The sequence below is a fragment of the Danio rerio genome, chromosome 12 (genome assembly GCF_052040795.2).
Source record: "Danio rerio strain M-AB ecotype USA chromosome 12, GRCz13ab, whole genome shotgun sequence".
Taxonomy (NCBI): Eukaryota; Metazoa; Chordata; class Actinopteri; order Cypriniformes; family Danionidae; genus Danio; species Danio rerio.
This window is the reverse complement of record NC_141032.1, coordinates 19,690,686-19,714,499: the sequence shown is the minus strand read 5'-3', so window position 1 is coordinate 19,714,499 and position 23,814 is coordinate 19,690,686. Positions and strand designations below refer to the sequence as shown.

At 35.0% G+C, this 23,814-nt stretch overlaps 1 protein-coding gene across 1 annotated transcript; it reads right to left on the bottom strand.

The window, feature by feature from the left end:
- Positions 1–560: 560 nt before the first annotated feature.
- atad1b (ATPase family AAA domain containing 1b) lies at positions 561–19,204 on the bottom strand. The gene is given in 10 exon segments (NM_001024421.2): positions 561–706; positions 2,033–2,157; positions 4,077–4,127; positions 7,349–7,438; positions 7,557–7,663; positions 9,064–9,264; positions 13,632–13,752; positions 13,870–13,968; positions 16,358–16,545; positions 19,051–19,204. Coding segments are annotated over 9 exon segments (1,089 nt in total). The 5' UTR covers positions 16,532–16,545; positions 19,051–19,204; the 3' UTR covers positions 561–585.
- Positions 19,205–23,814: the final 4,610 nt, after the last annotated feature.

Here is a 23,814-nt window from a genome sequence, read left to right as displayed (position 1 = left end):
TCAAATATTCTGAAGCAGCAGCCATTGGCATCCACAGAAAATGCAATGAAAGTCAATGGCTGTTTTGTCCCAACATTCTTCAGATTGTCTTCTTTTGAGATCAACAGAAGAAAGAAAACCAAACCCGTTTGGAACAAGTGAAGGATGAGTAAACGATGACAATTTTCATTTTTGTGTGAGCCATCTCTAACTACACTGTTGTTAATATCTTCATAAACTTTTCATAGGATTTTACAGAAACAAAACCACACAACCCAAACCCAACTTACAAACACAATGGACCTTTTTCTTGTAAACTCTTCATTCTCTCATAAACCGTCCCACTGAATTTCATGGGTGAATTTACTTAGGAATGGTTTTTACACGCTTTACTCGGAAAGTCACTTCGTTTGTGAATGAGGTTCATTACTGGATGGCAAAATAGAGAAATTACAGTGCAATAAATGATAATCAGAAAAAAGCCTCCATTCCACCTTTTATAAATCCTGAGTTCCCCCTTTTGCAAAACAGGACGATATGTCACAAATAAGAAAGAAAAAAGGCCAGATCCTAAATTGATCTTTTTTTAAAACAGCAGCATCGGGATTAGTCCAGTGGTACTTGCATAAATGCCTCATGCACTCCTGCAGATTTGGACTTCTTCATTTTCTCGATTGCCCTCTGCAAGTCTTCCTGCCTGATGGGACGGATGAAGTCTTCCTCTGGACTGTTATGGGATAGAAGAAAATTGTATTTTATGAAAAGATCATTCTTTGCTCAGGGTCTGCACTCTTCCCACAATTGAAAAATGCAGTCATTACTGATGTTCTGATAAAGCATGGGCCGGTATAAGATTCTGACAGTATAATAACCTTGGATAAAAATTATCATGGTTTCACGGTATTGTGATTACTGCTCTACAATTTAAAACAGCATCCTAACAATTTAAAACGAAATCTTTACAGTTAAAAAAGGCATCTTTACAATTTAAAACGGCATCTTTACAGTTTAAAATGGCATCTTGATAATTTAAAACGGCATCTATACAGTTAAAAACGGCAACTTTACATTTTAGAACGACATCTTTACAATGTAAAATGGCATCTTTACAATTTAGAATGGCATCTTTACAGTTAAAAACGGCATCTTTACATTTTAGAATGACATCTTTACAATTTAAAATGGCAACTTTACAGTTTAAAAGGCATCTTTACAGTTTAAATATGACATCTTTACAGTTTAAAATGGCATATTTATAATTTAAAATGGCATTTTTACAATTTAAAACGACATCTTTACAATTTGAAACGGCCTCTTTACAGTTTAAAACAGCATCTTTAGTTTAAAACGGCATCTTTACAACTCCCCAAGGCACCCAACATAAAGGAAATGACGTGCCGAAATCAAAATTTAATAATAATAATTAAAAAAAAACATTTATACAGTTAACAAAATTTCTACATGATGGTTTTATAGAACTTTTTATAATAAACCCACTGGAATATATACTTTTTGACTTGTATAATTGTCATGTTATGTGTTAAAAATAACAGTACTCTGAAAGCCTCATTCACACTAAGAGCAACTCACAGCGGCAAAGCAACAATTTAGTGAGCGATTTCTGGTGACCTCTGTCTACGCGAGTGACAGTGACTGTTGGGTGTGTTTTAAGCGACGCAACAAAGTTAAGAATCCTTCAACTTTATGCAAATGAAGAGCGACTTTGAGTGACGGCCAAAAGGACCATCAGTAGAGCTCACGTGATCCTCTCTCAGCTCCCGCAGAGGCCCATTTTAATCTCCATGCTGTAGACCTACACAGACCTGCGTTTGCAGCAGATCGCCACCCAGATTGACAGGCAGCTACAAAGTTGCAGCTGATGTGAATGAGGCATTACATGAAACTGATTTTAGAGTAGACAGTCTTACCAAATAATGTAATTTGGTTCTTTTTATTGATTTTTTTTTTCCTGTTCAACACCAAATAGAACCTCATAAAGGTTTATGAAACATGAAGGGTGAGTAAATAAAGACAAGTTTTTAAAAATGTTTACCTTTCTTGGTGAACAAAGTCACGCACACACAGAAGAGCAGCATCTCGGCACATCTCTCTGAGGTCACTTCCAGAAAACCCATCAGTCTGCTTTGCAATTTCACTTAATTCCACAGCGGACTCCACCTTCAGAAAAAGAAAACGTGCTCTTTCAGCACTAGCAACTTTCAGTCATCTGAAATTCCAGTTACAGCTTTTTACAGACGCTAGGACACATTTTCTCAATACTTATGGCCCGCTTCCATTGAGTGGTGTGGTACAGTACACTTTTACGGCCGTTTCCACTGTTAAAAGGCATACCGAATCAAACCGTACCATTTTTGCGGCAAAGGGTACCAAAAGACAAAGCTAGACGCACAGCTGAACGCTATTGGTTTACAGAGATGCGTCATTCGCCTGCACACCAAGCCAAAATGAAAACAAAGGAACCGTCATGTTTTAAATACACAGCTGAGACATTACACCGTAATATTATATACATGTAATAAAGAGCCGTGGTCAACCTGACCTCAAGCAAACCTTGTCGTCGTCTTGATGAAGAGCCACAAAGCCTAGAAGAACAAAATCTGCTGTGCCCTGTTGTTGTTTTTAACAGTGCGAGCAGTTTCACTTTGTCTAGAGAGCTCAGGATCTCGTCTATATTTGAAATAACAAACTTTTTAAGCTCATATTAATAATCTGCTCATGATTATTAAAGCGCTTTGATATCCAATCCTGTCAGAAAAGAGCAAACGCGAGGATGAAGCGTGACAAAAATCAAAGGAGAACCCGGAAAAAACAGCAGCAAATGATGTGTCAGCAACCTAAAACATGAACAAACTGCCATGTTTAACTGTTATCATCACCTCTTGGAAGATTATGAACTCGGAAGGATGGAATCCCTTTCTAAAAATGTGCTGCTGAAGATTAAAGACACAGATTAGAGGTTTGCACTGACAGTAGGCTATATTTCGTGTTGTTTTTAAACCAGAATAAGGACTAAATGTATGCTGTGTGTAGTTTTTCTGTAAATGGTAACATATCAGAGACTGTAAGTGTCTGTATGTGTTCATATATGGTGCATTAATTAATTTATTTTATATAATCGCAGACGTTACAGTAGGCTATTTTGCAGTGTCATTGATCTGCAGTTATAATCAAATCATGTTCATAGAAAAGTAAGTAATTAACATTTATACAGAAGTATTTATGTGTATGAAGCATCTGTTTTGTGAGAAGTGCTTCTCATACGATATGTGAATGACCCATACAGCTTTACTGTAGACATTTCCTTCCTTTACAGTAGACACGACCACCAAAAGAGTACTATTGGTATTGGACTAAACTGAGGATCAATTATCATTGTTTTGGCACGAAATGCATTCAATGACTACATCTCTCAAATTTCATGAATTCTTTTATCACTCAGACACATCAACAACTGCCAAAAATCTTTATACGTACAGGACGTTTTGCACATGCTTGCATACTGTTTTCAAAACTGTTAAAAACAATAACATAATGCAAAACTGAATAAGACAGCAAAATTCAATAGCAATAGTTTATTGAAACATGTTTCAAATCTAATAATGAAGTATAACCAGCAGATTAGTTGATCAGATGGTGTGTATACAAATTCTTGTATTTTGGAATTACTTGGTGTGAAAAAAATAAATAAATAAACAACCTAAAATATCGATGAATTCTGCATCATGTCTGATTCATTCCAGTGACATATATTGCAGTTGTAAACAGAAATGTGTCCTTGTTTAACACAAGAAGACACCGTGTAATGCTACATATTGTTAGTGTTTTAGGTCATTGTTTTGTGGGTGATGGTGTTTTTCGGCTGTCAACCTTTGCTAGTGTTCTAGAAGAATAAGTTTATTTGAGACCTGAATAAAATGTTTTGGTAGTTGTAGTGCATTTTGAATGTGTAATGAACTGCTTTGCCAAACTAAAAGTCGGTTAGGAGAATTGTGTGAAGAGTTTTGCAAAAGTGACCCAAGTATTGGGAAATGTGTCTTAGCGTCTGTAAAACAAACTGTAATATTACAGAAACTCACGTTCTCATTCTCCAAGATCAGCTTCAGGATGTCCTTCCTCTGCCTGACATTCTAAATACACAACAAATACTCATTTATCAGTACTTTGACTGAGTTTAATGATTCAGAAGTGAAATAAAAATTTTTTTTACAAGTCACCTTGAGTTAAACAGTCAAGTTTTATCATTTTTGATTCCATTTAGCCGATCTCTCTAGCTTAAATCATTAAATCAGATTAGACTGTTAGCATTTCTCTCAAAAAATTCAAATAATAGTTTTGATCATTTTCTTACTTAAGGCTTGACGCTTCAGTAGTTACATCTAGGGTTGTCACAATACTAGAACTTGATACTAATTGGTACTGAGATTTCAAAAACGTCCATTTCCCGTGAACATTTGAGCACTGTGGGGCACGTTCCTAAACGCTGCCAATCCAGTGTCCCTGTATCTGTTGTTTCACTCAGTAAACAGCTGTGATTTTGGTGAACCGATGACTTTCACAACCAATCAGTCATTTCTGTTGAGCATGTGAACCCAATGGCAAATCAGTGCTATTTAGGAACGTGCCGCATAGTGCTCAAATGTTAGCGGAAATGGGTCGTTTTAAAAATTTCAGTACCGATTGGTATCGTATTCTAGTATCGTGATAACCCTAGTTACATCGTGTACCAAGACTGACAGAAATAAATGACAAAGTATAGTTCCAAGCTGTATCAGTCTAGAAAATAGCAATTTTTTTTTTATTTTCTTTCTGACTTAGTACACAATGTAACTACAGAAGAGTCAAAATTTAAATAGGAAAATTATCAAAAGTCTTCTTGCATTTCTTTAAATGAGAGGTATAATGTGAGCTAATAATATGCCAAAACAATCAGATTTGAACTGTGGTAATTTGAATTATTAACAATTGTAATTTAATAAATCAGAATTTTTATATGCCGTTAAAATTGTTTTAAATTTGAACTTCTTCATTTGAATTTGACAACTTGAATATTGTACATCTGAAATTAAGACAGAAGAATTTTTCAAGGTAGAAATTTTTATATACATATTTTCAAACTTCAGATTTTTGTGGTTTGAACTCACAGATTGCAGATATTGGGTTTGTAAAAATACAGTTTCAAGTTTCCAAGATGAAGAAATTCAGAACATCAAATTAAATATCTTAAAATTCAAAACCAGAAATTCAGATTGTGAAATTCAGATTCAGCAGAGAGTAGGTCATGGGTGATCAACAGGGGGGTCAGCTATTTTCAGTAGTTTGTTTAATAAACATACATGCTTCAGTGAAGCAAATTCATATATTTAATTCAATAGCATCTCATTAGTTAATCAAACTTATTTGTGTCTTCAGTGTTTTGAGAGACAAAGAGCGGATTCTGACCTGTACTATACCCTCGTATGGGTTATAGAACTTACATGAGGACATTGGGAGATTTGAGGCTGATTTAATAAGTTTATTTACAGCTTTCAACTTCAAGACAGCAATCATGAAGCAACAAAGTTCATGCAATTGCTATTAAAATACAAATGAGTTTAATTTTACATTTTACAAAACTAAAACGCACTAGTGTAAATGGGACTTTAGTTTGAGTTTTTGGTAATTGTCTACTCTTCTCTGTTGATCACCCCTGACACACTTTCTGATGAATTGGAATTTCACAATTTGAAAAAAATTCAAATATGTTGATTAAAAAACACATATTTTTACCTATTTACAGACTCTCTGTTCGCACCCTGTAATTCGTCCATAACCATGAATCAAGCAAAGGTGAGGGATTCTTAGGCCCTCTTTACACTAATGCGTTTTCCTTTTAAATTAATATGTTTTGCTTCAGTTACGCCATCCGTCCAAACTACACCAAAGTTTTTCGAGAGCCTAAAACTGAGCGTTTTGAAAACAATGGAGAGCCCGTTTTCATTCTAAAACGCTGCTGCTTCGTCTCAGTGTGGATAGGGGAAAACGGAGACATCTGAAAACGGACACGGGGCTGCAAACATTTACCTATCTGATTGGGGCTTTCCCTCAATATTAAGTAGCCTAACGTTACACATAGTTCAGCCCTGCATCCTCTCCTTGTAAGTTCAGACTTTGCAAGTTTGATATGGAAAACAGACTCCCGAAGACACGGCTAAATCTTCAAAGTTAACAGTTTATAACCTCATTAACATCACCCTGGCTACGTTCTTTCACTTTCTCAACAATAAAATGAAAACATGATTTAAGGAACTGCCTATTTTCAATTTAATGTTAACACCTTAACAGACAGCAGAAATGTAGAGGCGTTGTGCTGCATTTATGAGCGTCATCTTCACTGTGTGGATATTTACAACAAAACGGAGCCGATAACAACTGCCTCTGCATTTTCAGTTAAATTACGAAACATACCCACTCTTTTGCAGAATATCAGTTTTAATAATCGATAATGACCATTATAAAAGTATAACATACAATAAGTTTATACATTATAGGAAATAAAGGCAAGTGATCAGTCAATATACAGAATGTACGTGGTTACATTAATTTTTATCCTATCTGCGCTCAGCCAAAACTTGTTACCTAAGAACAACAAGTAATTCAAAAGACCAAAGTAGGGGAATATGTTGTTAGATAAAGACAACAAGATGAATGAAATATCACGTTTAACAAATATAGTGAGATTAGATCCAGCGGGAGATGCTTGATGAGCAGTCTGACGAGCACAGCTCTCATCTGGGTAGATGGGCAGCGCATGCCAGAGAGTGTGTGTGTGTGTGGTCACGTGATGTGCAATTTCAGTGTTTTGGTGTGGACAGAGAGCTGTTCAGAAACATTGGGTCAAACGCTAGTGTGGACGCGGATCGTTTTCATTCTAAAACGCTGTTTTAAAACTAAAACGCACTAGTGTAAATGGGACTTTAGTTTGAGTTTTTGGTAATTGTCTACTCTTCTCTGTTGATCACCCCTGACACACTTTCTGATGAATTGGAATTTCACAATTTGAATAAATTCAAATTATGAAATTCAAATTCAAGACATTATTAACAGCATATAAAAATTTGGATTTATTAAATTACGATTGTTAATAATTAAAAATAACACAATTCAAATTTAGATTGTTTCGGCATATTTTTAGCTCCATAGAGATGCTACTGGTCTAATCTGATTCAATGATTTATGCTAAGCTAAGCTAAAAGTGCATAAAGGGTTCGCAGAATTAGTTCAAAAATTGTAAAACTCAGCTTAAAAGAAAATAAATTAGGCTATTTCCAAGAAAAGGTGAACCACATTGAGCTAATATCAGTGGACTTACAGGCTGATTGATGTGGAATCTTGTAGGCATCCTTCGGAGAATAGCAGAATCAAGATCTTGTGGCCGATTGGTGGCTCCCATTATTATGACCTTTGTGCAAAAAAAACGACCACAACACATCAGATGGGTAAAGAAACTTACGTAAGTAATTAAACTATTAAACTTCACAAGAATTGCACTACAAACACAAACAGATGCTCGATTGTACCTGGCAGTTGTAGTCAGTATCGAGGCCGTCCCATAAGCTCATGAACTGAGCCTTCATCATAGCCGTGGCTTCATGATCTGAACTTGAGCGATTCCTTAAAAAGGAATCTAAAACATGAAAAAATATATGTTACTTCAAAAATATATATATATGTTACTAAAAAAAAGCTTTTTAAAATGGGAGTATAAGTATGCTAGTCTTAAGGATATCTATAATAAGCTAGTGTGCTTCAAAACATTGACAAAATTTGCATTTATGTCAAACGTACAGCCTGCAAATGGGTTTATTCCGACCCGCGAAATGATTCTGTAAAGCAGGGGTGTCCAAACAGGGGGTCCTGGAGGGCCGGTATCCTGCAGATTTTAGCTCCAACTTGCTTCAACATACCTGCAAGGGTGTTTCTAGACTGCCTAGTAAGAGCTTGATTAGCTAGGCCAGCTGTGTCTGATTGGGGTTGGAACTAAACTTTGTAGGACACCGGCCATCCAGGACCGGGTCTGTACATCCCTGCTGTAAAGTATAAAAATGAGCTGATATTTTTCAATAAAAGATACTGCTGTTCCAATTGTGTCCTCTAAATGGGGCAATAGCAAACTGTTAATTTCATCCAATCCAGTAGCCTGAATCAGCATCGGTTTGACAGCCTTCTCAGACAGAAAGACCACATCTATGCCCTGCCATACCACACTGAGGTGTTCTCACAAGGAAATGTAACTATTTTACGTTTTGTCAGTTTAGTGGCTAATTCCCACAGTTCGGATTCAATTAGAGTTAGGTTGTATGAACATGTACGATATAAAAAGAAGCCGTGGCATCCAACCCTAAACCCAAACGTCATTGGTGGATAAGCATATTGTTCTAAATTGTACGGATGAAATCGTATGAATTCAGATGAATTAGCCACTAAATCAAAAAGTTACGAATTGCTGTGAGATTGTGTTTTTCTCAGGCTCCGGCTTTATGTTTTATGTTGATCGTATTAAAACAAAGAAAGCAATCTGAAGTTGATTTTATATATATATATATAAATATATATATATACACCATACTGGTCCAGCCCACTTGGCAATAGATTTTCCTCCCCTGAGCTAAAATGAGTTTGACACCCTTGGCGTAAATGGATAAACAATTTTTGACATCACCTCAAACTTCAGTTTCTAATCAAATCTTCTGACCAATCAAATTTTCTCATGTCTGATATGTCCCGCCCCCATTTAAGACGCTTCTCATTTGATGCGCTGGATCTCAACCACGGTCACTGGCAGAGCTGTGATAAAAACAAAATTCTATTGGCTGTTTTTAAAAAAGGGAGGAACTACTACATATATCCCGCCCTCTCTTCATTTTACAGTTGAGATTACGTCAAACATTGAATGAAAGTGCACATTTCAAAGCACTTCACAGTGCCTTTAAAACAGCCAAAAAGCTCTAATTTTGAATAAATACAGATGTTCCATAAACATGCCATGCTAAACTACAACATTAGGAATTAAATATATGCATTTACCAATCTCATCGATGAAGATAATGGAGGGCTGTAGCTTGATGGCCAGTGAAAACACGGCTGCAGCCAGTTTCTGGGACTCTCCGTACCATTTGTCTGTGAGAGTGGACGGCTGCAGGTTGATGAAACGGAAACCAGCCTCTTTGGCAGTAGCTTTGGCTATTAGAGTTTTCCCACAGCCTGGAGGCCCATACAGCAACACACCTTAGAAGAAGATGACAGGAAAACCTCCTCAGAATAAGGTCTGGAGTTTCACTGTGAATTTTATAGAAACATTTTTGAGTTTGTTCTTTTTCAGGAATCAAGAAGTATACCAAACGGCTTGTTTTGACTGCAAGTGCTGTTTTCCAGGGTTTATAGTGTCCAGTGGTAAAAAAGGTATTGCAAGAAGAGGAAAAGTATCAGTTTTAAGTTCTACTCGAATTATAAGTAAAAAGTAGTGCTTCTAAATATACTCAAGAGTTCTGAGTATTACATGGTGAAAGCTTATACACTACACTTTAAATTAAAAATGTAGCTTACATCAGTGCCGTTTCCTTTAAATGGTATTTTTAAGTGCAAGTTAAATTATTTGCCATTTATTTACTACCAATTTAAAATTTTAAAGATTAATTTAATATAAAAAACACATTCAGGGCTAGAAATAAAAGTTATGAGCAGTTGCTACACGTTTTATATTAACAGATTTATTGCATGTAAAATGAACACTAATAAAAACTAAAAAATAAACAAAAATCTGCATGCGCTCATCGCCCCTGCACGCACTGCTTGACATGATTGAGATGAACTGAATTAACAATAATAACTGTGCTGTAATATTTGTAACTTTAGGTGGTTTCTAAAACTAAATCGGTCAGTGTTGTTTTCATTCTCTTGTATCCAGACCTACATTTTCACAGCTGTAGCACCCTGTCATCGAAACTGAGTGATTGACAGCTGATATTAACCAATCCATTCAGGTTCTGTTCTAGTGCAGTGGGCCAAGCATTGTGGGTTTTGTTTACTGCAGCAAGTTGACATGACAACTGTTTTAAACCATTCCTGAATGCTGCGTTTGGTGTTTTTAGGTGCAAAGATGCATATTGCGTGAGAATGCCTGCACATGTGGTGAACATTTTGCTGTGAAAACTGGTCACATAACATCAATATTATGCACTCGCACAAATGCTACCAAATATATTTTGTAGTCGCATAGATAAAATTTCAGGCGCAAAAGCGACCAAAACAGTCACAGTTTCGAGCCCTGACATTACATTAATATATGCACCCATAACAATAAGGCAGGTTGATTCGTTTACATCAGCGTATCTTAAATCATAACCATTGCAATTTCATTATCTACCAGAAATAGTATATCATCTGGGTAACATTTTAAAAGATTATGTGCATTTTAGTTCAGTTGCATTTACATTGATTAAACTCTGATGTGATATGATGGGATGACCTGTGCCTCAACCCCCCAGAAACTGATAGGTGTGAACTAAATGACCCTTTTACAATCTCAATGGGTATTAGCAAAACAACAGCTGAAACATCTGAAGAGGATCCTGCTGAGCCTCGTAAACAGAATGGTTTGTTTGATGCTAGTATAAAGTACTGTCTCACAGACAGTACTTTGGGTTAAGTTACTTGAAGACCGACGGGTTAACATCACTGCTGAGGAACTGCACTATTGATTGTCTTCAATAAAGTCTTCTCCCCGTAAGAACTTTGGCCAGCTTACTTATTTTATGTATTAGAGTAATCTAATACATTGGCGAGCCACCCAAGAACGGTTAAGCCAAATACAGCAAAATCTAACAATTGCAATACTCAATTTCAACATAAAACATATTAGGGCTGCACACAATATATTGTTTCAGCATCAGTATCTCAACGTGATCATTTGCAATATTCACATCTTAAGATATGCAATGTTGAGTCTGGACATATCAAATGATCATTTGCATGTGTTTTTGAGGCCTGTGACTGTATGAGCATTTTAAAAAGCATTCAGGCCTAAACAACTGTACAGTTAATAATGTTAATACATTTCACTGAATTATTTATAAAATAAAGAGTATGCAGCATAATTTTACATTTGATTTTTCATTACTGTGCTTGAATACTGTTAGACCCCTCTGAAAAAATTACAACTGTTTATTTTATTTACAATGCACTTTATTGCATTTACTTACTGTGTAGAGATGCACTCCCCTACAGAATCCTAAACTATCTAAAATTATCATTTCTATTCAAATACAGTTATTCAAGTCATCTGGTGAATTTTGTTTATTCATTTGGCAATGTATATTGCAGGACAACAAAATATCAGAATGCTAATTCTTTTCAAAATTGAGCAGCCCTAGAACATACTATGATTTAGGACTTAGTAGGTGTGTACCAAATCGCATATTTATGCACTATTCTATGCCATTTTGTAGTATAAGTAGTGTAGTAGTTACACTGAACTAGTGTAAACAATTAATAATTAGTGCACTTCAGTTACCTAGATGATGCATTTATTCAGCCGGTAAAATTAAGTGTGGAATGATGGGACACTTCAAGCACGCACTAGTTGCAGCCTTGTTCACGTAGCGGAAGGGGTGGAGCTTCCGGGCGCTCAATTTGTATTACATCCCCTTGTTAAGTCATGACGTATCGGTAACGTATGAAATACTGTTTCCGCTACTAGTTCGCTCATTTGAATTAAGAAAATATTTGTTTATGGACACTTTTTAGTCATATCACACATTAAAGTCAACTTATAGTATACAAATCCCTCAGTCTCTGGACTTGCTGCATCACAAATACCAAAGTTTTAACAATTCATAAAGAATTATTCACCTTCTGGCCATCGGATATTAGGCATAGATATTTATATTGCGATCGTGATTTTCCAAAGTATTACATCACTTTGTAAATGTTTATTATTACCATTAGATAAGTCTCCTCATACAGTTTCATAGAGTGCTTGGACCCATAAACCGCTTCGCATGACGTCACACTTAACAAGCGGATTATTTATTTAGGATTGTGAAAGCAAAATTCTCCTACGAGAGTGATTATACCGCCTCCCGATGCTGAATGTGGTTATACTCATGGCAGGTATTATTTGGTACTTTGGTCATTTATTTTGCTAATTTGGCAAATTTTAAACGTCATGAGGGAAACAGTTTGAATTAGTAATTAGTAAAAAAGAACATTTGTGTTCTATTTGGGACGACACTACATACAATACATATACTATACTGTTGAGTTTGTAAGTGCATAGTGCAAAGGGGAAAGAGTATATAGTGTAAAAAAAATCTAAAGCAAATCGGCACACTGCCACTTTAGCTCTCAAAAGTCCCTTAATATCACAATGTTTCAACCTACATCGTCTTCATCAGGTAAAACTCTAAACAATCAGGTAAATGCTATGTATATGTGCCTGTTTAATGGCTTGTTGGCTGATTGTGGTGATTGATTGCAGGTGTGATTTGTAGAGCTGTATCAATATTTCTTGAGTACTCCCATGTATTGTTTTACCTGACGAAGACCATGTAGGTCGAAACCTTGTGAGTGATATTAAAGAAAAAAAATATTTGTTTGCTTTACAAAGTATATAGTGTGCCGTTTTGGACGCAGCTAGTAATTCTCTTTTCAAATACTATACTTAGGACGAATAGTATGTGAATTGGGACACAGCAAAGTACTATACAAAGAAGCTATTCAAAAACAAGATCCACTTTGCGTCGTGACATCATCACCTCGGTTGTATATTACTTTTTAAAATAACTGATGTCCCTTTTTTAAATTAGCAAGCATTTTTTGTGTTTAAAATATATGTCAAAACATAAATAGCTTGGCCAACACAAGACTAAACTTGGTCTTTCAGTGAAAATCTAACATACAGTTGAAGTCAGAATTATTAGCCCGCTTTGTATTTCTTTTCTTTTTTTTTATATTTCCCAAATTATGTTTAACAGAGCACGGAAATTTTCACAGTATGTCTGATAATATTTTTTCTTCAAAAGAAAGTCTTATTTGTTTTATTTCAGCTAGAATAAATCAGTTTTTAATTTTTTAAACACAATTTTAGGGTCAAAATTATTCGCCCCTTTCAGCTGTATTTTTTTCCAATAGTCCACAGAACAAACCACTGTTATACAATAACTTGCCTAATTACCCTAACCAGCCTAGTTAATCTAATTAACCTAGTTAAGCCTTTAAATGTCACATTAAGTTGTATAGAAGTGTCTTGAAAAATATCTAGTCAAATATTATTGACTGTCATCATGGCAAAGATAAATTAATCAATTATTAGAAATGAGTTATTAAAACTATTGTGTTTATAAATGTGTTAAAAAATATCTCTTTTAAACAGAAAAGAGGGGGGGGGGTAATAATCCAGGGGGGCTAATAACTCTGACTTCAACTGTATGTCTCACAATAGTCCAAAATTAAAATAGTCATCAAATATTTTGTAATTAATATAGATATTCCAGTTTATTTAATTACTGACACCCCAAATATAGCCTTTTTTAGCCAAGACGTCTATTGGATGTCTATTAGATGTAAACAAGATTGTTTGGTGAGTGGCATTATACCTTTGGGTGGCTGAAGAAGTCTGGATCCTTCAAACAGATGCCTTTTCTGGATTGGAAGTATAACGGTGTCTTTCAGTTCAGTAATGACTTCATCCAGACCAGCAATGTCATGCCATGTAATCTGTGGGCACAGATGAATCATTTGTGGAACTTTCGCATAATTAAAAAGACATAATGTTATATAAAGACAATAAAATACAAGTAAATGAAGTCTTAAGGAGGAGACATCATTTTATACCTGCATCGTCAACGGATCCACAAGATGAGCTGCAATGCTCATTTCATATTCAGAAAGCTTCACATTCTGCACTCCAATCTGCCGCATGAGTTTCTCTGCCTGTGAGAGGACAGTAAAGCGAATTATCGACAATAAAAATATGACTTACTGGAAACATATCAAAGATTTTATATGCAGAATTCAAAACCTTTTGTTATAAGCAAAACACCGAGGTCTGTTAAAGGGATATTCACCCAAATATGAACATTACTCACTAATTACTCACTCTCGTGTGGTTTATAAACCTTTATGAGCTTCTATCTTCTGTTGAACACAAGAAGATACTTTGAAGAATGCTGAAAACCTGTGACTACTGTATTGACTTCCATAGTTTTTCTTACATTGCAAGTCAATGGTTACAGGTTTTCAGCATTCTTCAAAGTATCTTCTTTTGTGTTCAACAGATTTTAAAAATCAAACAGGTTTGGATCAGGTGAAGGGAGAGGAAATGGTGACAGAAATGTTCATTTTTTGGTGAACTATCTCTTCAAGTGAACTTCATCATGTCATCATCAAGTAACACAGAACAGACTACACAAGGCTTTATGCTGAGATATGCTCAAGTCAAATTATTTTTGTTATTTAATTAGAATTAATAAAGAATATTTAATATTATTTCTAATATTTAATTAGAAATAAAAATAAAGAATTAGTTTAGCTTAAATACAAATTTCATATATTAACTACTGGCTTATTACCTGTTTATTATTAAGATATTGACTGTTTATTAGTACTTATCAGTGGTGTATACTAGTGGTGTATAACACATATACTGAACTACCTCAATACTTGGGTGCTTTATAAATGCAGCAAACCTTTTGGAAGCATTAAAAATGTCCAAGAAGATGTCCAAAATCTTTACAAGCAATGACCCAGAAACTTTTTATAGACTGCATGTCACTGATGAGAAAATGAAGGATGTCCACTGTATGATGATTGAAATCACCAAACAGCCTTGAACAATCACTAAAAGGAACAAATGAAGAATGGAAGGGAGGACCGAACAAACGAAGGACCAAACTAATGAAGGAAGGAAGGATTCAAGGAAAAACTGAACAATGTAAGGAAGGAAGGAAAGAAGAAATTAATGAATGACTGAACAAAGGAGCTAATGAAAGAAGGAACAAAAATATGAGGGAGCGAACAAACGAATAAATGAAAAGAACAAAAGAAGGGAGGAACAAAGGAATGACCAAATGAATGAAGAAACAATTTAAGAAAGGACAGAGGAAGGAACTATCAAAAATAGGAACGAATGAGTGAATAAGTGAATGAATGAAAGGTGCAACGAAGGAAGGAACAAATGAATGAAGAAAGAACTAAAGGAAGGACTAAACAAAGAAAGAAAGGAAGAAACAAACGAACAAGGGACCTAATGAAAGAAGAAACAAAAATATGAATGAAAGAACGTAAAAAGAAAGGACTGAACAAACTAAGGAAGGAAGGAAGGAAGACCTAATAAAGGAACAAAAATATGAATGAACGAACGATTAAAGGAAGGACTGAACAAACTAAGAAATGAAGGAAGAACGAAAGTAAGGAAGTAAGGACAGAAGAAAGGAAGGAAGAAAGGAACAAAAATATGAACAAACGAATGATTGTAGCGAAGAACAAAGGTAGGAACAAATGAATGAAGGACTGAAGGAAAGACTGAACAAACTAAGGAAGGAAGGATGGAACGAATGACCTAATGAAGGAAGGAACAAAAACACAAATGAACAATTAAAGAAAGGACTAAACAAACTAAGGCATGAAGGAAGGCAGGAAATTAGGAAGGAACGAACAAACAAACAAAGGATTAAGCAAACTAATGAACAAATGAACGAATGACCTACTGAAGGAAGGAACAATAATACAAATGAATGAACGATTAAAGGAAGGACTGAACAAATTAAGAAATGAAGGAAGGAAGAAAGAAAGTAAGTTCGGACCGAAGGAAGGGAGGAATGAACGAAAATATGAAAGGACAAAAGAATGAATGAATGAATGAATGAATGAATGAAGGGTGGAACGAAGAAAGAAACACATAAATGAAGGAAGGATGCAAGAAAGGACTAAACAAACTTAGTTTTAGTTAATGCTTTAATAGTGAGAATTGTACCTTAAAATAAAGTATGAAAATATATTTTCAGTATTGTAATGTAAGAGAACATCCTGATGTAATTCATGTTGCTAAAAGCGATGTATGATTATTTCATAATAAAACATATTTCAGACTAAAGACTACAGTAGTCAATGCTTGAAGTGGATCACTTTTATTTTTCTTTTCAAAATTGACCAGAGACAAGAATGGGTGTTATTGAATAGTTTTAGGACAACTTTGATGAAATCTTTTGATCCACTTTAAATGTTGACTACTGTATACAAATCTGGCTAATAGTGTGAACTACACCCTTTTCTTTAAAGGCACACTCATGTACACAACTGATGCTGAAATCAAACACCTTACCTGTTTTTGTGCCTCAACCTTTTGTTTTCTTGTTGGATCGATAGCATCAACCATCCACTTTATTGTAAAATAGGTGACAGCGCCAAATATTGTAAGACGGAAGAGTAAACCTATGACCTCATTCCGGCCCAAAGGGCGAGTTATGTTTTCTGTGGGAATTTCTTTCAAAACCATCTTCTCACGTTCACCTGCAAAAGACGATAAAAGTATTATTCAGAATCTAGACTTCTTAAAAGAGATGGACTTATGACAGTATGAAACATTTGCAATAAATGTTGCTATTCACATCCAAGTATGTTTCAGCATTAGACATGGAACGATAACAGTTTTCAAGGTAGTCCACGGTTTGGAAAAGTCAAGGAATTAAAAAAGCCAAAATTTTCTGCTATGCTGTTCCTAAGGTATGTGTAAGATTTTTTTATTTATGTTTTTTTTGTTTGGTTTTTTAGGACAACAGTATTTCAAGCAGAAATCTGTGTTTTTGAAACTAGTAAAACAGCAGAAGTCAATGATACAAATAAATTATTCAGCCTGACATGTTTACCATTCCAAATTAATTTAAATGTTTCTCAAAATAAAATATATTGTGTTTAAAAATGAAAATGTTTTAGTTTTTACCCAGACATAAAAAAATTAATTAAATAAATAAATATATATATATATATATATATATATATATATATATATATATATATATATATATATATATATATATATATATATATATATATATATATAGTTGAAGTCAGAATTATTAGCCCCCCTGTATTATTAGCGCCCCTGTTTATTTTTTTCCCCAATTCCTGTTTAATGGAGGGAAGATTGTTTTAGCACATTTCTAAGCATAATAGTTTTAAAAACTTATTTCTAATAACTGATTTATTTTGTCTTTGCCATGATGACAGTAAATAATATTTTACTTGATATTTTTCAAGACATTTCTATACAGCTTAAAGTGACATTTAAAGGCTTAACTAGGTTAATATGGTGAACTAGGCAGGTTAGGGTAATTAGGCAAGTTATTGTATGATGATGGTTTGTTCTGTAGATTATCGAAAAAAAGATTTGTTTAAAGGGGCTAATAATTTTGTCCCAAAAATGGTTTTTAAAAAATTTATAACTACTTTTATTCTAGCCGAAATAAAACAAATAAGACTTTCTCCAGAAGAAAAAAATATTATCACACATACTGTAAAAATGTCATTGCTCTGTTAAACATAATTTGGGAAATATTTAAAAAAGAAATAAAATCAAAAGGGGGCTAATAATTCTGACTTCAACTGTGTGTGTATATATATATATATGGGATTTTTATCCAAGATTATCATTCTGTCAGAATCTTGTTATATGTTTAATTACAAGAAACTTAAAACAAATGTAGAAGTTTACAAATATTTATAACAATGTATAAATTAAGCGATGTAAAAACGTTCCTTTTACAACGCTTAACGTTACTCTGTCCCACTGGGTAAGTTCACACACTTGGGGTCTTCATGTCCACGAAATATGCCCACTAGAACACTTGGGTCAAATATTAAAAATAGGCAGTGGTGGAAAGAGTACTAAAAAATCATACTAAAGTAAAAGTACCATTACTTGAATAAAAATGTAGTTGCAAGCAGAGTAAAAGTATTTGTTGTGAATATTACTCAAAGATTGTGTAAAAAGTGGACCTTTCAAAAGTACTCAAGAGTGGAGAGTATGACGCTGTAAATGCATTTATATGTAATTTGTGCATGTGTGTAAAAGTAACATTGCTGTAACATCATTGACATTTGGTTGATTTTAGGTTGGCCGTTGGATACTGAAGTCGGCCTAACATTGGCTTCTGATGTCAACCCAATTTTCATAACCAAACAAAATGCAACGTCCCCATGGCGTTGGGGTATAACGTCAATCTGGCTGATGTTGACATCTTGTGCCTGATGGGTGGTTGAGGACATTTAGGTCATCATGCAGTAAACTCTTCTGTGGGTCAATGCGTGTAAAGATTTTAAACATTTTCTTGGACTCTTTTAACAAAGTTTGCTGAAATTATAAATCGCTTATGTCTTAAGGTAGTTCATTATGATGCGATTTACCTTCTAATTTGATTGGACATGCAGGTTGAAGGAAAATAGTGGAATTAAAATACCAATACTTCACTAAAAATGTACTCAGGGCAAAGTAAAAGTACGCATTTTTTTAAACTTAAGTAAATTACAATTTCTGAGAAAATACTACTCAATCCCAGTAGTTTGAATATTTGTAATTTGTTACTTTACACCACTGAAAATAGGTCAATCAAGTACACAAGTGGTCAAGTGCAAAGACCGCAACGTGTGGTTATTGGGACAGGCCCTGTGTGACAGCTACATCCTCAAAGCATTCAGTAAGCTCCGTGTCCTTGGGATGAAAACTTTGGGACGAATTAACGTTATCTCTCTGCCGTGTTAAAATAAATATAGTAACTAATAATACACTAAAATTAGATGTCCAAGTTCCCTGCAGACCACTTCAAATAAATACACCGCAGAGCTCCGCTGTCCCTGCGCAAATATTAAAAACATTAACTGTTATGCGAATTTTAGTCAAACCGTCAATATTAATTTGACTAATTTTCTTTCGTTTTCATTTTTGGTGAATAGTTATTGAAGCTTTACTGTGACCTTCCAGTGTCTCTAAAAAATACATCAAACAGAGAATTCACTTACCAGGAATGTCTATTCTGTTGGGTCAAGGAAATACTGGTTTAACAGGCAGACTCCTTTTATTACATCCGTTTATTGTCAGCGGTCAGAATTTTAACTAACGTTAAACACTGTCATCCCACCTCTTCATTCTTCTTCTTCTTCTTCTTCTTTTTCTGCTTCTCTTCTTCTTTTACGATTTAATGGCGGTTGGCAAACCTGCTTGGGTGCATTACCGCCACCAACTGATCAGAAGTGGGCCACATCGAAAACAAAAAACACATTTAAAAAAAAATCTGTATTCAAATCTAAATTTAGACGTTTGCTAAAATCATTATAATATTGAAACTCACAACAATATTTACAGTTTTATACATATAAAAATATAATTTATTGGGTAACCTCAGTTTTAATGAGGCTATTCCAAACAACAATACCTAAATGTCAACTTATCAGAATATTATTGACCTTTAACTAAAAAAACAAAATAATAAAAAAAGATCTGTGCTTTGTATTTTATTTTGAAACCATGACATTTAAAAATAAGTCTGACACATTTTATGTCACAAATGGGAGTCCTGGTGTCATCGCCAGTACTGTCAGGATCCAGCCCTGTCACTCCTGTGTTTAATGTCTCTTTGTTTGTTTTGTGTATTAGCACATGGTTGTCTCTTTTGTTGTGTTGGCCATGTGCTCCCCTTGTCCTGCCTCCTTGTTTTCCTATGCCTCGCCCCCTTGTTTAGTCCTTGTTTGTCTAATCATGTTCACCTGTTCCTCGTGCTATCTACTCCCTTTATATTGAGTTCATTTTCCACTTGTCTTTGGAGAAAGGGTGACTTGGTGGTTGGAGGGCGCTATTTTCGGAAGGTCGTTTGTTTTGCATGTTGGAGGGAAATTTAAATTGGATAAAAACGTTTATTGAAAAAGACTGGCGGTTGTGCACAACAGCTCTGTGAATGGATCAGAAGAAGGTAGGTGAGGAGATATGAATAATAATAACGATTGGTTTGAAAGTAGTGGAAAGGGAAGGTGGGGAAATGTTAGCATGAGTGATAAAAACAATAAACGAGTAAGAAGTGAAGATGGAGAAGAGTCTGAAATAGAGGATGAAAGAATGGACTCTTTTCAGAAAGAAATAGAGAAGTATGAAGTAGTGATAAGGTTTAAAGAAACAAACCAAGAAATTATAAAGAAAGCAAACCCATTTGGCTTAACAACTAGCCTGGCAAATAAAATAGGACAGATAGAGTATGCAAAGATCCTTAATGATGGTAACCTACTAATAAGATGTGCTGACGCTGGGCAAATGGAAAAAGCCCTAAAAATTAAGGATGTGGTCAAATGTAAGGTGGAGAATACAGCTAGAGTGGGAATGGGAAGGAAATGTGTAGCTAAAGGGGTGATCACAGGAGTATCATTAAGTGTAACAGAAGAAGAAATGAAAAAGAATATAAAAGGAGCAAAAGTAGTGAATGTTACAAGAATGAAAACAACTAGAGATGGAGAAGCTAAAGACAGTAAAACCGTGCTATTAGAATTTGATGAAGTGGTAGTGCCAAAGAAAGCATTTCTTGAAATTGTGAGTTATCCATTGAGATTGTATGTACCAAAACCATTGAGGTGCTATAAGGTTTGACCACACAGCAAAAATCTGTAATAGGCAAAGAAAGTGTGCAAGGTGTGGAGGGGATCATGATTACGGAAACTGTGGAGCAGGGGTTCAACCAAAATGTTGCAATTGCGGAGGTGCTCACAATGTGGCATTTAGTGGATGTGAAGTCATGCAGAGGGAGACAAATATACAAAAGATAAGAGTGGAGAAAAATATCACATACGCTGAAGCGGTTAAAGTGTCAGGAGAAAAGAAAAACAAAGAAAATTAAGTGGTTATGGATTCTCAACAGCAAGACAATTCAGAGAAAATCTACGTCAAAAATAAAAGAACTAGTAACGTTCATAGCAGGTGTGATAAATAGTACAGCAGAAGTCAAATCAAAAAATGAGAAAATACAGCTGATAGTAAAAGCTGCTGTCAACCATCTTGGACTAGTAGGACTGACATGGGAAGAGGTAAGGGAAATCCTTACAAATCAGTCGAGTCAGGAAGCATCATGTATAGGGTAATATTAATGGTTATAATGTTACAATGGAATGCTTGGAGCATTTTTAGCTAATGGACAAGAATTTAAACAATTTATAAATGAGTTAAATGAGGAACCAGATGTGATGTGTATACAAGAAACATGGCTAAAACCAAATTTAGATTATGTAGTACATGGATATTCAATTGTTAGAAGAGACAGAAAAAGTGAGGGAGGTGGAGGAGGATGTGCAGTTTTCATTAAGAATGGGAGAGTAGTGGGAATAGGTGAGGAGCAGGAATACATAGTAGTGGGGTTATGGGAAAGATGTGGGGTAATTAGAATCATTAATTATTATAATCCATGTAAGAAGTTGGATATAGAAAAGTTATTAAATATTGAGGGACAGGATAGTCAAAATAATATATGGTGTGCTGATTTTAATGCCCACAGTTCAATGTGGGGTAGGACATGTACAGATACTAACGGTAAAATAAAAAGAGAGTTGGTGTGTTTGAATAATGGTAGAGGAACTAGAATAAATGTAGCAACAGGAATTGAATCTGTCTTAGATTTAACATTAGTATCTAGTTCTTTGGCGGGAAGTTGTAAATGGGAGGTGTGGACAGAATCTACAGTAGGAAGTGATCACTACCCAATCATAAGTTCAGTAGGTGAGAGATCGGAAGTGGGGTTAGAGTATATAATCCCTAAATGGAATTTTAGTAAAGCTGACTGGGAAATGTTTACAAAAATCAGCTGTGAGTTAATGATAAAGATTGAAGTTCATGAAGATATAAATATAGTAAGCAATCAAGTTACAACAGCAACTTGCTATCTCAAAAAAGGAAGCTATCTCAAAAAAGGAAACCAAAAGAAAACGGAAAACTGTGCCATTGTGGAACGAGGAATGTTGGAATGCAATAAGAGAAAGAAACAAAGCTTTTAGATTATTAAAAAGAACACATAATATGCAATACCTCATTCAGTATAAATAAAGTATAAAGCTCAAGCAGTAGTCAGAAGAACAGTAAGTCAAGCAAAGAGAACAAGTTGGATGGAGTTTTGTGAGGATATAGGAAGAACTACACCAATAGGAGAAGTATGGGGAATGATAAAAAAGAATGGGAGGAGACAGAAGGCAGTGGGAATACCGAGTGATAGTAAATGAAGAAAAAATAGCAACGTCAAACAAGGAGAAAGCAGAGATTATAGCAGAAGCATTTGTTAAGGTGCATAGTTAAGAAAATTTATCAGAAGAAGGGAGGAGGAGAACAGTAACAAAGAATCAGCATTTTCATAAGATTAACAGGAAGGAAGAAACAGGAAATGAATTAGATGATCCGTTTACTTTAGCAGAGATGGTGAGAACAATTAATAAAGCAAAACCTACATCCTCAGGAAAAGATCAAATATGTTATTTAATGCTAAGGAAGTTGGAAGAAAGGTCAATGTTGAAGCTCTTGGAGATGTATAATAAGATATGGAAGGAGGGAAAGCTACCCAAAATCTGGAAAGAGGCAATAGTGATTCCAATAAGGAAACCCGGTAAAGATCCAACTAAAGCCACAAGTTATAGACCAATAGCACTTACATCAAATCTTTGTAAAATAATTGAGAGAATGATCATAGAAAGGTTGACGCATTACCTGGAAAAACGAGGATTATTGGATAAATGTCAAAGTGGATTTAGGAAGGAAAGGAGTATAATTGATTCAGTGATTAGACTAGAAACAGAAATAAGAAAGGCTCAAGTAAATAAAGAGAATGTAATAGCAGTATTTTTTTGATATAGAAAAAGCATATGATATGATGTGGAAGAAGGGGCTATTGATTAAACTAAATGAGTTGGGAATTGGAGGGAAGTTATTTAACTGGATAAAAGATTTCCTTTCTAGAAGGAAGATTCAGGTTAGAGTAGGGACGGATGTGTCAAATGTATACGAAGCAGAAAATGGCACGCCTCAAGGGAGTGTGATAAGTCCGTTACTGTTTATTATAATGATCAATGATGTGTTTGCAAAGGTACCAGAAGATATAGGTAGGTCTCTATTTGCGGATGATGGCACTTGAAGAGAGGAAAGAATATGGAACATATAGAGGTTACAGGAAGCAACTTATAGGGTGGTAGAGTGGGGATATGATTGGGTGATTAAGTTTTCTGTTGAAAAAACTCAGTCGGTTTTCTTCACTAGGAGAAGAATTGCAGAGGAGCTTAAGATACAGATGTACGGAAAAGATGTAGAGGGGGTTGGGAATTTTACATTTCTAGGAATTAAGTTAGACTCTCGTTTAACATTTGTAGACCACATTCATAAAATGGAGGAAAAATGCAAAAAAGTAATTAATGTAAAGAGATGTTTGAGAGGAAGGGATTGGGGTGCAAGCACACAATCACTGTATAGAATTTATGTAGCTTTAATAAGGTCAGTGTTAGATTATGGTAGTGTAGTGTATGGTTCAGCAGCCAAGTCAAACTTGAATAAATTAGAAGTAATTCAGGTGCAGGCACTGAGAATATGTGGTGGAGCTTTCAAGACAACACCAGTGTCAGCTATTCAAGTGGAAATGGGAGAATTGCCACTGGAATTAAGAAGGAAGCAGTTGATGGCTAATTATTGGGTAGGTTTACAAGGGCATACAAATACACATATCACTAAAGCAGTATTACAGGATAGTTGGGAAAATGGGAAAAGTCACAAGGAGA